At 37.0% G+C, this 14,365-nt stretch overlaps 2 protein-coding genes across 4 annotated transcripts in view; one reads left to right on the forward strand and one right to left on the reverse strand.

The window, feature by feature from the left end:
* The window catches only part of LOC136261050 (5-oxoprolinase-like), a 100,036-nt gene that overhangs the window by 4,304 nt on the left and 81,367 nt on the right, over positions 1 to 14,365 (reverse strand). For both annotated transcript variants that reach the window (XM_066055013.1, XM_066055015.1), the window contains 14 exons: positions 11,142 to 11,254; positions 10,995 to 11,080; positions 10,737 to 10,821; positions 9,997 to 10,090; positions 9,586 to 9,632; positions 9,179 to 9,320; positions 8,886 to 8,998; positions 8,766 to 8,829; positions 6,074 to 6,177; positions 5,727 to 5,763; positions 5,541 to 5,651; positions 3,525 to 3,623; positions 3,136 to 3,217; positions 710 to 802 (listed from right to left, as the gene is read on the reverse strand). In XM_066055013.1, the coding sequence (XP_065911085.1) occupies positions 710 to 802; positions 3,136 to 3,217; positions 3,525 to 3,623; positions 5,541 to 5,651; positions 5,727 to 5,763; positions 6,074 to 6,177; positions 8,766 to 8,829; positions 8,886 to 8,998; positions 9,179 to 9,320; positions 9,586 to 9,632; positions 9,997 to 10,090; positions 10,737 to 10,821; positions 10,995 to 11,080; positions 11,142 to 11,254 (1,270 nt within the window). The remainder of the gene's footprint in view (positions 1 to 709; positions 803 to 3,135; positions 3,218 to 3,524; positions 3,624 to 5,540; positions 5,652 to 5,726; positions 5,764 to 6,073; positions 6,178 to 8,765; positions 8,830 to 8,885; positions 8,999 to 9,178; positions 9,321 to 9,585; positions 9,633 to 9,996; positions 10,091 to 10,736; positions 10,822 to 10,994; positions 11,081 to 11,141; positions 11,255 to 14,365) is intronic.
* On the forward strand, positions 12,015 to 13,488 carry LOC136261054 (uncharacterized). Of its 2 annotated transcripts, XR_010703788.1 has the most exons (4): positions 12,015 to 12,359; positions 12,450 to 12,737; positions 12,844 to 13,179; positions 13,255 to 13,488. XR_010703788.1 is itself a non-coding variant. In XM_066055020.1 (3 exons), the coding sequence occupies exons 1-3, from the start codon at positions 12,072 to 12,074 to the stop codon at positions 12,988 to 12,990; spliced, it is 723 nt and encodes a 240-aa protein (XP_065911092.1). In that variant the 5' UTR covers positions 12,015 to 12,071; the 3' UTR covers positions 12,991 to 13,488. The 2 variants fall into 2 exon arrangements, 1 of the variants encoding a protein (XP_065911092.1); XM_066055020.1 differs by having other exon boundaries at positions 12,844 to 13,488.

Consider the following 14,365-nt stretch of genomic DNA (forward strand, 5'->3'; position numbering starts at 1 on the left):
GTTACAAATAAATTTCAGGTAGCATTTTAAAGAGCAATTAAAGGGCTTTCTTTTGTTGTAACCGTATAAATAAGATGGTATTATATATAACAAAATGTAATCACAAAGGCATACAAATGCGATGTAAATTTTTAGAAAATAATTACTACTTCGTATAGGAGTTATAAAATATGATATAAGTCACTGACTAGAATTTCTCCTAATGCTGAAGTTCATCTGCTCATACAAGGTTGTGGACAGTAGCAGGCCAGGCCATAACATATGTACATGACCACTCTATTAAAGTCAAGACTTAAGAGTAGCGGTGACTTTTCTATTAGAGGATCTTAGTCATACATAAGTTCTCTTCATTTAAAGTCAGTAACTATAAATCTTACTGAAACAGTTGTATCTGTTACAAATAGCTATACTATTGGCATAGGAATCAATTGTCAATGAGTGAGTGTATTTCCATATGTGGAATGTACACTGTTTGATGCAAGATAATCCGCTAAATTTTTTAAAAATGGTGCCAATCAGTCTTTTTAGTGGAAAGGTCAACATTTTTGACTTAATAGTACATGATAATGTTTCAAGTCATAAATGAGGAGGTCACAACATATATTCACACAATGTATTGTAATCAATATTTCCTTCTGTCTGTCTGTCTCACACATGCATGCACGCACACACGCACGCACACACAGAGCACACACACACATGTACCAACCTTCTTCTTGGAAGTTTCCTTCACGTACTAGCTTAAAGGATTTCACACACATGCCTTCCTGCCACAAGTATTGGGAAGTAGGAGGCATAGAACCTATATACCAAAACATTATACAAAACAACAAATTTACATCATCAAATAAAAACATGACATATAGCCAATCTGTTTTCATCATGTATGCATGTACCACATTATGGCATGTAGTCACAGAACATAGTTATTCATCTGTGTTGCTTAGTAACGTCATGATGGGAGTGCTGTAAGTTGTAGTTTAAAACCATAACTACACACAGCTAAGGTGAAACATTTGAACATATCCAGGAATTATTTGTAGATTATCTGGGCGGTAAGGTACTATCTGGCTTGTGGCACCAAAACAGCAATTAGAATATTGATTCCAAGAATATTTTGGATAATCTAAAACATTTTCACACAAGTACGCAAGTAACTGGCTATTGTGACCCTTTCAAATTTAACACAAGCATTGAAAAGTTTTGAAATGTTTTGTGTTGAACTTCGAACAAAACTTTATAGTGGCCCATGTAATAGTTGTAACACAGGAATGAAGGCTTTGCATGATATGTGTACCCACCAGCCCGAGGGTGAGGGCATACATATCAGGCATAAGCCTGAATGCCCACTAATACAGCTTTATCAGGGGTGGTGGAGCAGGCCAAAGAGTGAGGGAGCCAGGCCAGCTGTAAGTTGAAGACCAAAACAAAAAAAGGTCAGCCTGCTGACAATAGCTGCTCTCCACCAATTATATCTCCTTATTTATAACTACACATACGTAGCTAAGTAACTTACTTATACACTGCTTCTCTGAATACTGTGACTGCTCTATTAGAGTATCCAGACCCTGACTGTTCTATTAGAGTATCTCGATCTTTTCTTGCAAACAGTGTCCCATAAAAGTGGGGGGGGGGGGGGGGGGGGGGGGCATGGCCCCCTGGTCCCCCGTCTCCACCGCCTATGAGCTATATGTAACATTTCCAATCCATAGAAGGCTAATAGCCTTTTGCAGGGCGATCAATTACCTAAGCCAATACAAGTGCAACCACTGGATATATAACATATACGAGCAGGCTGTGGGACCAGGTGTCCTACAGACCTTCAGCACTTGTGCTGTAAAGCATTAATAAATAAACTAGTGTCCATTTGGTTCTACTTGGGATACTTAGAGATAATGAGTTACTCTCTAGAATTCCTATGGATATAATTACATGAAAATAACAAGGAGAAAACATCCTGACCACCCGGTAGACTCCTGTAAGCGTTCGAGCGTAAATCGGATGGATGCAGGTTCGAGGCTACCTAGGTCCAGTCATGGATTTTTTCTCCACACCTTAAGTAGCTAAAGTCTTTGAGCAGGCTGTAGGACCAGGTGTCCTACAGACCTTCAGCACTTGTGCTGTAAAGCATTAATAAATAAATTTAAAAAATATATATATATATATACAACCCTGAAAGATTCGATTATGGATCAATAGCTGGTATGTTCTGGCTATGATAAACAGACAAATCTAGAGATATCACGAAGTTTGGTTATGCAAGTTTATGTTTTAGTCAGTGCTGTTGAATCGTTTATGGCATAATTGCCAAGTTACTAAAAGCTTAGATGGTATAAGCTGGCTTGTAGAGTGGCTATTTCGTGTAGAGTGGTAATTTGTGTATGTAGGTGTGGTCCGTATTCGAAAATGTGTGGAACACTTGCTATGACACTAGTTCTATCACCTTAGCCCAATGTTTCTCAACTCATAGGATAGCGAGGATAACAAAATGCTTTCCATCTGAGTGGTTTTCACGGCCAAGTGCATGCTAATCGCATTAGTAGTAAGTCGATTCCCACAATACATTTTGGCCTTAATGTCTACATCATTGCTGCCTGGGCAAAGTCGCCTACATTGCAAATGCAACCCGAGTGGCTCCTTTGATCTGAGGTGCGAAAGTAATCATTGTAATATGTAGCACACTACTACTGTAATTTGCTTTATTTTAATATTTTTGTATGATTTACATGAATGACTGCTCTATTAGAGTATTTTGATCATATGTAAAATTTTTTGATGTAAGAAATTTTTGTACAATTTGCATACAAAAATTATTTTACAATGAAAACAAGCAAATTACAGTAGTTCATATACATGTAGTAACTAAAATTAGGTCTGTAGCTTATTATAGTATCCACAACTTGACCATCTTGCCATGTAAATATTTTTGTACAGTTGTCCCAGTTCGTAATCCAGCATCATAGCAAATATGTGGTTTCAAGAGTTCATTATATCAAGTAACGAGGATATTTAACATTATGAACTCCTATAATATAACACAACAATATACATCATTTTAATCAATATCATAACACATCACCATCCTTTCCTATTTATTCAGTTAGTTAATTATAGCCAACTGATCATTTTATTTACCTGGTGTTATTCCTCCAATGTCAGCATGATGACCTCGACTGGCCACAAAGAAGACTGGCTTTTCTTGTCCAGGATAAAACACCTAACGTGGCAGGAAAACTTTGTACTGACACAGTTTAACTATATTCAATCGTAAGTACCTGGGAACAAAGCTTTACTACAAGCCTAGGATAAAACCACCTACAATACCAACCCATTTTCTTCGTATTTTTCCCATTATGACTATTTGCATTTTACAAACCACACACACACATGCATGCACCCATGAATGCAAGCACACATACATACACACAAGCACACTACACACTCCTATAGCTTTTGTATTCAGGAATTATAGGATTCTACACACTCTTTCCTTTCATGCATGCATAACACATACATTCTCTTACAGGAGTAATAACTGTCAAGTCAGGAAGATGGCTACCTCCTGCAGCAGGGTGGTTGCTCAAAATGACATCACCTTTTTGAAGGGCTGGACCATGATTTAGCTAATAAATTACAAATGCATTGTCATAATTAAGTTCACGTTCTCACATACTGTACATACATACATACATACAATTCTGCATGACTATATCATACAGTATGGTACAAGTGCAAGGAAAAATGTGACCGGATTTGCGAAAAGGGGTCTTCCACACACATCCAATTCTATGAACTTGAAAGACCATAACTTTGCATTCAAGAAAGATACAAGCCTGAAATTTTCACCATTTATTAACCTATGTTGGTGTTTACCATTGCTTAAATTTCAAGGCAATACCTTTTCCCAATCTTAAGTTATGAATTGCCAAAGTTGATAAATTAGATGTGTGTGGAAGACCCCTTTTTGCAAATCCGGTCACAAATTAGGAATTTTAAGGATAATAAAAAAAGTTGTGAAACAAGGGAGGTCACCTAAACCTGAAGATATACCAGTGGACATTTAATCCCTAATTCAGTATTTGGGCCACTGAATTAGGGATAAAATGTCCACTAGTATATCTTCAGGTGTAGGCGATTTGTTTCTCTACTTTTCTTTTCTATGGTCCCTAATCAAACTAAAAATTCTTAATACTTGTCTGTTTACTTTTCTTGTAACATAATAAATGACTGGTGAACATGCGCATACTGTGTCAAAAGAAAGAAAGAATGGCACTGACTTAGTTAGTTATGGTTAGCTACATCTGAACGTGCACCCCAGCAATCAAGTACCCAATTTGCCAAGTGGTCATTAGGCTTTGTTTAAAGCTATGTTCAGCCCATTACACAGCATTTTAAACGAAGAACCGTAGATGAAGCTCCTCTGCAATCAATCCAGTCACTACAGAAAACACACACGGGGGAAGCTATTATGCGGTGCTACTGCAAATCACCACCTTGAGCTGTCAGAAAAGAAAAAGGACACAAAGAAGGACACAGGTAAGTCCATAAACATGCACTGTACATACTGCGGTATGCTAAAAAGCTGAAGCAACATTGAAAAAATCAAGCCCATAGCCACAGCCATTATTGAGTTGCGTTTGTCTGAAGGCATTAGTCAGTCAATCAGTAGAAAATTTCTTTAAATATTTAAAAAAAAATTCCGTAGCAACTTATCAGAAGCATTTTTGGCTGCTCTAAAGACACTAACCAATACTGCCAAGATGTCAGGGTGACATTGTGAAACTGGGTTTTGGGTGGTATTTTTGGCCAGAAAAGCCCAAACCTTCATGACCCCTACCGTACAGGCATCATGAAGGTTTGGGCTTTTCTGGCCAAAAATATCACTCTAAACCAGCCTCACAATACCTTCATGGCATCTTGGCAGTATTGATTTATAATCAAGCCCAAAAGTTCCTTCAGTATGACTTGAAACACTTCCGAAAAATTGCTCAGAAATTTATTTAGTGGAATTTTCTACTGGCTAACTGACTGACTGACTGATTAGTGCTTTCAGACAAGCTAAACTCGATAACGGTTAAGGATACAGGCTTGATTTTATCACTGTTTGACGTTGCTTCATCCCGAGATGTGCCTTTTGGCATACCCCAGTACATACAATGTACACATCATGGACCTACCTTTGTCCTCCTTTGTGTCCCATTTATTTTAGCTGACAGTCCAAGGTGTCAATTCGTGGTAGCTCAATGATTTCCCTACATTTGTAAACAGGAATCGTCCATATTTCCATGGTATTTATACCCCCACTAATATATCTACAAGTCTAGGCGACCTCCCTTGTTCTCTTTCTATGATCCTTTATCAAACTTAAAATTCTTAATGTTTCTTCATAATTGTACTCATTAAAACTGATTTAATGGTTCACCAGTTGGTGACAAACAACTTATCTGACTTCATCAAACATGTATAGCTTCATCAGTTACAGAGTCCAAACAAACATGACATGTATGTAGGATGACACTGTTGTACTGTAGTTTCTTTACCTGGTACTGAACAGTTTCCTGCATTGCTCCAAGGTGAACTGGAATGTGAGGAGCATTAGCAACTAAGCCTCCATCTGGACCAAACAGAGCACAAGAGAAGTCCAACCTTTCCTACATTAACAGCACTGGTAAGATTGGAGCTAGCACGGAGGTACACTCAAAATTTACATGTGTGCTTATACGTACTTTGATATTTGTTGATATTGCAGTCCTTTGTAAAACCCTATTAATGTCAAACATCCATATTAGAATACTGAAATTCAGTGTGTATGTATATGCATGCGACACAGTTTGTATGCACCAAACTAAAATAACTTGTGCTCCAATTTAACAAGTGAGTGCTATATACATATGTACCCTGTATGTTGCATGCTTCGGTGCACCTACGTAAGTTCACACTAACACATTGTGATATCTCATTTATGTAGTGTAAGTGCTATGCTTTGCTAACAGACAATGCGAGTAGTGTACATTATATTTAGATAAGCACATACAGATGTAGTTGCATTGGCATACAGAAAATACATCATTACCTTCCCATCTGTTCAGCAATGCTCATAAAACGATGTGAAAAGATAGACAATTGTATGGTATCCAATTCCATGCCAATTATACTGGGGGATGACTGGTAATCAACCTTTAAAAAATTTGATATTTAAATAAATCCAGTTAACTACACTGAATCTTCATGTGACTGTCTCTGGGAAAACCGGTCTTATCGCCCATTTAAAAGTATCGAGAAACGTCGGTTTTAAATATTCAGTGTGTTGTAGCTGGCCAATGGCAGTAGCTACGCATACCATATTTTCACATGTTTCACAACAATTTCTTATCTTCCTGATCATCCACTGAAGAAGTAGTCAACAGCTAAGTTTCCCGCCATTTTAGATAGTTTTTAAATCGAGGTTGTCTGTATCAGGCGAGCTCCAGAAGGGTGGGAGGCGGGGACCCTGGAAAGCGGGCAAGTTGGTGTTCAAAAATTGAAAAGAAACGTGCTGGGATGAATTAGGCCAAGTTATAGGCCATTCAGGGCTCAAACTGGCTAAAATGAAAGGAAATTTACAGCACAGGTCATTGTCCAACACCACGGAGCTGTACAGCCACACACAGCCATCTCCTGGTTGGCCAGGGCTCCATCAAGACCCCAGACCACTCGTACGGCTCGCCACTGTGCTCTAAAAAAGCAGCCAGCAAAAGCAGACCACTTTACTCTGGTCAACTGTGGCAGTGAAACTTGATGGTGCATTCATTAAGCTTTGTGTTTGTGTGAAAAAATCAAACTTCCTGTCTTGGGCGATAAGAACGGTTTTCGTAGATCCAGTCACATATATCCAAACACCACTGTTTCTACAATTTGACAAAGATGACTAGATTTTTTTGAATAAATGAAATCCATTCATTTATATACAGAGATACAGAGAATACTCATACTCTCCTGAATGGAATATACACCACAACAAAATACTATATTGAACAGTCAGTTTTGACATTTGAATAACTGACGTGTTTATATAGCAAACAGAGATTTTGATAACCACAGATACACTGTATGTGTATGCATGTATGTAAGTACAAAATGGGCTGTAAGCCATGCACCTCTTCCGTCATCTTTCTTTATTGTAGTGATAATTCACTATTATATAGCCAGTGCCTCAGATCAAGACACACGGTATGTCGTGCGGCCCATGAAGCCGGCATGCAACACCGTGAGTATATTGACAGGAAGAAAGAAAACATGATTTTCATGCATTCATATCTCCATGCTGTCTTTACAAAATGAAACAATTTTTGCTGTGGACACGCCTGCCAACGTCAGTATTCCATATTCCAAATTTCAGCAAAATCACTTAGGTATTCCCGAGATATGCAACTTCAAAAATTGGCTTAGTTTCTTCCTTATAAAATTTTCTTCCTCTTTTTGCACACTTACAAAAACTGCCATAAAACGTGAAGGCCATATCTGATTGCCTTGAAATTCGGCACACAAAAGGGGGGTACAAAGGCGCACCTTGGTACCAAGTTTGGCTGAAATATGATAAACAGTGAAGGAGTTATTAGCAGTTATTCATAAAAAATAACACCAATAATATGTTGTCACGCATACAGGGTAAACCGCTTATGGGAAGAAGCCGAAAATCGGTGTGTGAATAGGTTAACTATTGAACCTCAAACCTTATATTAATAATTGTAAAACTCATAAAAATTTGAATAAATACAATGTCTTAGGATTAGTAATTACTGTTCGTAAACCTTTTGTGGTTTGAAAGAAATCGAGCTAGAAACCACGAAGATACAACAAAAAGATCAACAGTGTGTAACAATTACACAATCGAGATTAGCTGATAAAAAAACGACTACTTGCCACGCCTACTAGAAAAACTGCTTGGAGTAATGCTCTGAAAATCGCTGTACACATGGAGTAATCATCTTCAATGGTGCAGAAGAATCAGACTTAAAGCCACAGAGTTACAAAACAAAATTCAACTTGGCGTAGCAAGTGCAATACCAAGATACTCTAATAGAGCAGTCACCCTGAAGAAAGATCAGCTAGAAACTATCCCATATAGGGTGAAAAAAGATGTGAAATTAAAAGTGATGGTAGGTTAATGGCAAAAATTTTAATAACGACAATTCAGGTGAATTTGGTGCCGAATCCTAGTGAAACTTGGAGGAGGCAACACAAATTTACCTGAATTGTCGTTATAAAATGTTTTGCCATTAACCTACCATCACAGCCATTTTTTGGCCACCACCTTTGATTTCACATCTTTTTTCACCCTGACCCTTTTGGAGGCTCGCACTCTTTTTTACTACCTGGCTGTTTTGGTTTAGACGTTACTAAACAGTATGTCAATTGGTAGATACACAGGAATCATCATTCTATTTGACAGTCCTTGACACTACTGTGTGCATTATCATGATCTATTGCAATAAATATATACATCCATCCCACACAGGCAATTTGTGACTTTACACAGCTAGTAAGTTGAATGACTAATGTACTGATGTGGCACAAGTGAACAATTATCAACCAGACCACCAGACCGCTAGTGATGTTTTGTATCAACCAGACTACTAATTTCCAGGAAAATAATGATCTCTCTGCTGTAAATGGACGCTTATTTGTTGGGCTATATATTCTAATATTCTTCTACCACAGTAGCATTTAGGTAAAATCTGTATTCAAACTACAGGACACTGATACAAAACATCACAATTTAATACCTTAATACAGACATCTCCATGTGCGGTGATGGTTGCTGTACACTTTGGTTCAATCAGTATTGTACTAAACAAAGTGTATGATTACTATGTAACACACCTAACACAATCATATGTTAGTACCTGTTATCATCAATAATAATGGCAGGACCTGACATGATGTGACCATATGTCAGGCCATCATAAAAGTAAACATTAGTATCGTAAAATCCATCATCAAAATAGCACTTGGTAACCTGAGAAACAACAAACAATACATGGATACATACACAAGAAGTAAATTAAATACTGCTGTTAACAATTGCAAGGATAGCCAATAAAGTAAATAAATTGCATGAAAGGTAGTTATATTTGTTTGCTTTCGACTGATGTATGGAACGTACCACCACTGGACAGCATTAAATCATATCACTTACTTTAGTTGCTTTAGGTGCATCAGTTTCTGGTGTAGTCACGATGACAGGATTATGCGCACAAGCTTTTCCTGTTCCCCTTACTCTTATATCATCCACTACAATCTCTCGGGATGGGATGGTAAAACCAAATTCTCTCTGATATCTGTTAACAACAACAGCACAATATGTAACTAATTACATACAGTAAGTTTGCTTAGCCAATGGGTGTATAGTATTGGTGCAACCTGCTTAAACTGCACAGATATATATGTACAAGTAAAATAAAAAACTCTTGATAGTATGTATCTAACAATTCTGTGCAGTTCCTTAAACCATGGAGCAAAAGGTCCTACTGGTTACATTAGCTATCAGGGTGAAAGATGCTTGAAAGAAACAGACGTCCAAAATGCAGACATAGCAAATTTTACCTTTTAGTGAAAGCTGTTTTGAAGTCACCATATTTACAACAGGATTCCTATAAAACAACATAAACAATTACTAAATGAACATTTAAGTCATTACTGCCACAAGAAATCTAATTTGCATACAATACTGACTCTAAAAAAAATCAAAATACCTCATTCTGTAATATGTAGTAATGTGAAAAACCTCTTTGTGATGATTTGCGCTCAAACATTCTCAAATCAAGCAATAAAAGTATATCTACTATGCTAGTTTTTGAAAAAGGATTCTATCTGTTTTGCCATCTTAGTTGTAACAGTGTAGAGAAGTTATATGCATGCAAAATATGTAGCCTATGACCACAATCTACTTAACTAACCACTAGCCTGAAGAAAAAGTCCCATTGATTACACTAATCATGACTAGTCCAGACTTACAGTGTTATGAATATCTTTATCTGCTGTACACATTAATGCACAGTCTGTCTTGTCATACCTCATGTGTAGGTAGGGGGTAACTGTAACTTCCTCTCTAAGAAAAACAATTGAGTTTTCATGGAAAAGACATTAGCCAACAGTCTGATTATATCACTTCCTTCAACAAAATAATTTTAGCATAATGTTGGATAATTTTGTAATAATGTAAGCTACTGTACTACACTAACCCATCTGTGATCCAACTGTACTACACTAACCCATCTGTGATCCAACTGTACTACACTAACCCATCTGTGATCCAACTGTACTACACTAACCCATCTGTGATCCAACTGTACTACACTAACCCATCTGTGATCCAACTGTACTACACTAACCCATCTGTGATCCAACTGTACTACACTAACCCATCTGTGATCCAACTGTACTACACTAACCCATCTGTGATCCAACTGTACTACACTAACCCATCTGTGATCCAACTGTACTACACTAACCCATCTGTGATCCAACTGTACTACACTAACCCATCTGTGATCCAACTGTACTACACTAACCCATCTGTGATCCAACTGTACTACACTAACCCATCTGTGATCCAACTGTACTACACTAACCCATCTGTGATCCACATACATACACAATACTAATGTCTTAGTGATTTGTGGCTTGGTAATGTTAAACTCTCATAAAAAGAGCAATAAATGTGTCACTGTATATTAACTGATTATACTACTCACTGAGTAAACCCTTGTGAAAGAAGTGATGTATAGCATTCCTGAATAAGCAAGTCAATGTGCTTGTCAATGTAATGGAACGATGAAACTGTAAGATGTTGTAATATTACATCAAATACTGCAAAAAACATACTATTCTAAGTACAAACATTAGCCACTGAATATGATGCAATAGTGACAAGAGCAAACCCGCAAAAATTAAACTAAGCAAACCACTGCAACTAACCCTATGTTACACAGCTACTATAATAATGCACATACCATCATAAATCTTGGAGCATGGTTCTTGTGCTTCATGTACAACATCAGCTAGGGCAAGTCCATAAGCAGAAAGAATACCTGAATATCTAATAACATAAAAACTTGTAGTACATCGTCCTCACATATACCAGTACATATTACACACACCTGTGTACAAAAATGGTTGACATTCCCAGGCTCCGTGCAATGGCACAAGCATGCTGTCCACCAGCACCTCCAAAGCTTGCTAAAACATGTTGAGAAGTGTCATAACCTTTGGCCTATAAATAGCAATAGCAAGACATACTGAGCACATGGTAATACTTTACTCAACTACATTTAAGTTGCAGCTACTATAAACCTATACAACACAATGCTCATAATGTCATGTACGAGTCACACACAGTTACTGAATATACAACAAAATGGAAGACATATTATAAAGTTAGACATTGAAAATCAGCTCAGTAATGTTTCAAGTCATGCAAGCATATGTGACTGGCTGAGCGAAAGTCTGCCATTTGCAAGATTCTGTTATTTTGCCATCTACATTTCCAACAGAGGAGGTTAGACACGCGTCATCAAACATCTTGTGATCTCAAAGAAAAGTTCAACCCATTCAACCCCAACACCTCAGTATCGATATAAAGTACTCTAATGTGCGAATTAGTATCAATAAATTATGGTTCCTAGCACTATTCTTTCAGCCACGAAGCATGTTGTGTGGCTTTCTTAGCCAAGAAACAAAGGTTACACCATGAACAGTTCGTGTGGATGTGATGAAAAGGGTAGAAAATACCAACACCAATTTCAAACACCATTTTTGGTTGTGCAATAACACACATCAATACATCATGATGCGTGACCAACCTCCTCTGATTTCCAAGAAGCAGGTAACCCTTCAACCTTCATGTGTCATAAATTCAATTCCTTATAATAGTCGCAAAGTTGCTTTTCTAAGAGGTACTGCTGTATGGCTGCAATCTGCTTGTATAAAACTGGCATACTTCATACAAACAGCAACAAATTTCATATTTGAAAGTAAGAAAAGGAGCTACAAAGCAAAATAAATACTTCTGTATTGTTTTCTCTTTCAAGATGAATCACTTGATCATTACAATCACTTTCACATTCATCTTGGGGATTGTATCAGGAGCCCTACTACTCACCTGTGATAAAATACAGGGTGTACAAGAAGAGAATTTCACCACCAGATACAAGGTGACATTGGAGAATTGCAGAGATGCTGAAGATGTGATAGAGATAGTAGAGAAACACCAGATGTCCTTAAATATGACTGATTCTTCAGAAATCATCAGCAAGTTGGAGCAATCTCGACTTGGAAATGAATTAATAGGAAACCTATCAAAGCAAGCACTACACTTGGTAAGTTACGTAGCATGAGATGTACAAAACATCAACAGAAATGATGGATGATGTGTTGTTGATCATGATTTATTGTTGATGCACATGTAGGTATGCATGGACAACAGGGTAAAGTCTATAACAACTGAGATGGATACTCAGTCGGGTATAATTCAGTTGCCTAATCCGAGGGATCCTGACTATGGGGACCAAAGCGTCCATTGCAGTTTGACAGGAAATAATCATGATGGAAGTGGCACTTACAAATTTGTATATAAAAATGGAACAAATGTGAGTGCAATTGCAAACAAGCTGGTGCAAGGCAATATCAAATTAGCAACAGTAGTACCAGGAGAATATACAATAATCTTTACCATCAATGGAGCTACTTACCTTAAGGTATGTAATACCAATTCTTTAGCTTACTTAAAAGGGTGCATTATATGCCTGTAATTACATGTTCTTATAAGTGACACAATTAGTAAACATTTTTTTCTATGTGCAGGCATGTACAGATTGTGCAATTCAATGTGTGGAGTATTATCCCAGTATTAACACGACTTCTAATAGTAAAAATACTTATAAATCTTCATGTAAAAAAGATTCAGTTGAAAACAGTACTGCACTATTCAGTGTAGAGATCAAGAAGTGAAATTCACATCAGAACAATAAAAATCGATGTGAGAACCTGAAAGAAAAACTACAGGAAAAAGTAAAGAGAAAACCAAACAAATTTTGGGCATTTGTTTTTGAAGAAGGTTGTGAAACCATGGATGAAAATGAAACCATGGATGGAAAGGTAACTCTCCATGTATGGCTCAATAGAAAATCTCATCAATGGGTAAGTATCTAGCAATATATACATCCATGCACATATCTCAAAATATTATATTACATACATTGTTTTGTTTTACAGATGTGCAAAAAAGAAGACACAGTTAGAAAGTTTGGCGGAACAGACACTACATGTTAGTTCGTACAACAATGGACTATGTGGCATCATCAGATTTACTGACTAACCATACATCTACAAACATATCACTGTATTGCACAATCACTTTTTAAAATAGTGCAAGTACATGCACAGTGTAAAATTCAATATAATATGATTTTAAATTGAAATAAGGTTAGTATTTCATAAAGAGTTTTGCATAAGGAAAATCACTGCTATACTGATGGTTATAGAATGACTAGTACTGAAGAAATTCACATCATGCCGTATGGTAGTACTGTATAGTAGGGATGAGGAAAGTTGGGCATGGTCCATGATAAAATATAACCCAAAAGCCTAGTTATCTTGACTTCCCTCACAATGATGTTGCAGTATTGGTTAGGTCAAACCAAGCCCAAAGTGCCTTCAAATCAATGTAAAATGCTTTTGACAAGTTACTACAAAATTCATTGTAAAAAAATCAATATTTAATGGAATTTTCTACTACCTGTGCCTAATGAGTTCAGTCAAGTGTAACAGAAAACTGGCTGCAGCTATAGCTCTATTTCTTTCACAGAAGCACTTAACATTCACTTAAGAAGAAACCTTCGGAAACATATTAATGCATGACTATGTCTTACTTTTCATTATAGCCATCAGTCAAGCATGGTAGGGTTTCGACCTACAGGCATACAGGTTACACAATATTATTGCGCCAACATATTGGAATACACGTGTTTCAAAGTTGTACAGTCAGTTTTCCCCATTGTAGACAAGATATTGCCTGCTACCTGGAAATGGACTACTTGTAGAATGGCATACACAAAACATATGAATGAAGTAGACAGGAAATATAGTGTATATAACAATATGTATGTGACTATGTGTGCAATTAAATAACAGGCAAAGTTTTGCTAACTGCTTGCATGTCTAAATGCATTCTTCCTGTGACATGTGAAGGTATTAGTGGTCATGAGTTTACAAAAAAGTCTATAAACAAATAGAAAAAAAATAAGAATTTTTAAACTTTAAACTAGAGTAGGGACAATAGTACCCAATAAACAGTACAGAAAAGAAGCGAATATCCCTACTGCAT

This window comes from Dysidea avara, chromosome 7, assembly GCF_963678975.1.
Source record: "Dysidea avara chromosome 7, odDysAvar1.4, whole genome shotgun sequence".
Taxonomy (NCBI): Eukaryota; Metazoa; Porifera; class Demospongiae; order Dictyoceratida; family Dysideidae; genus Dysidea; species Dysidea avara.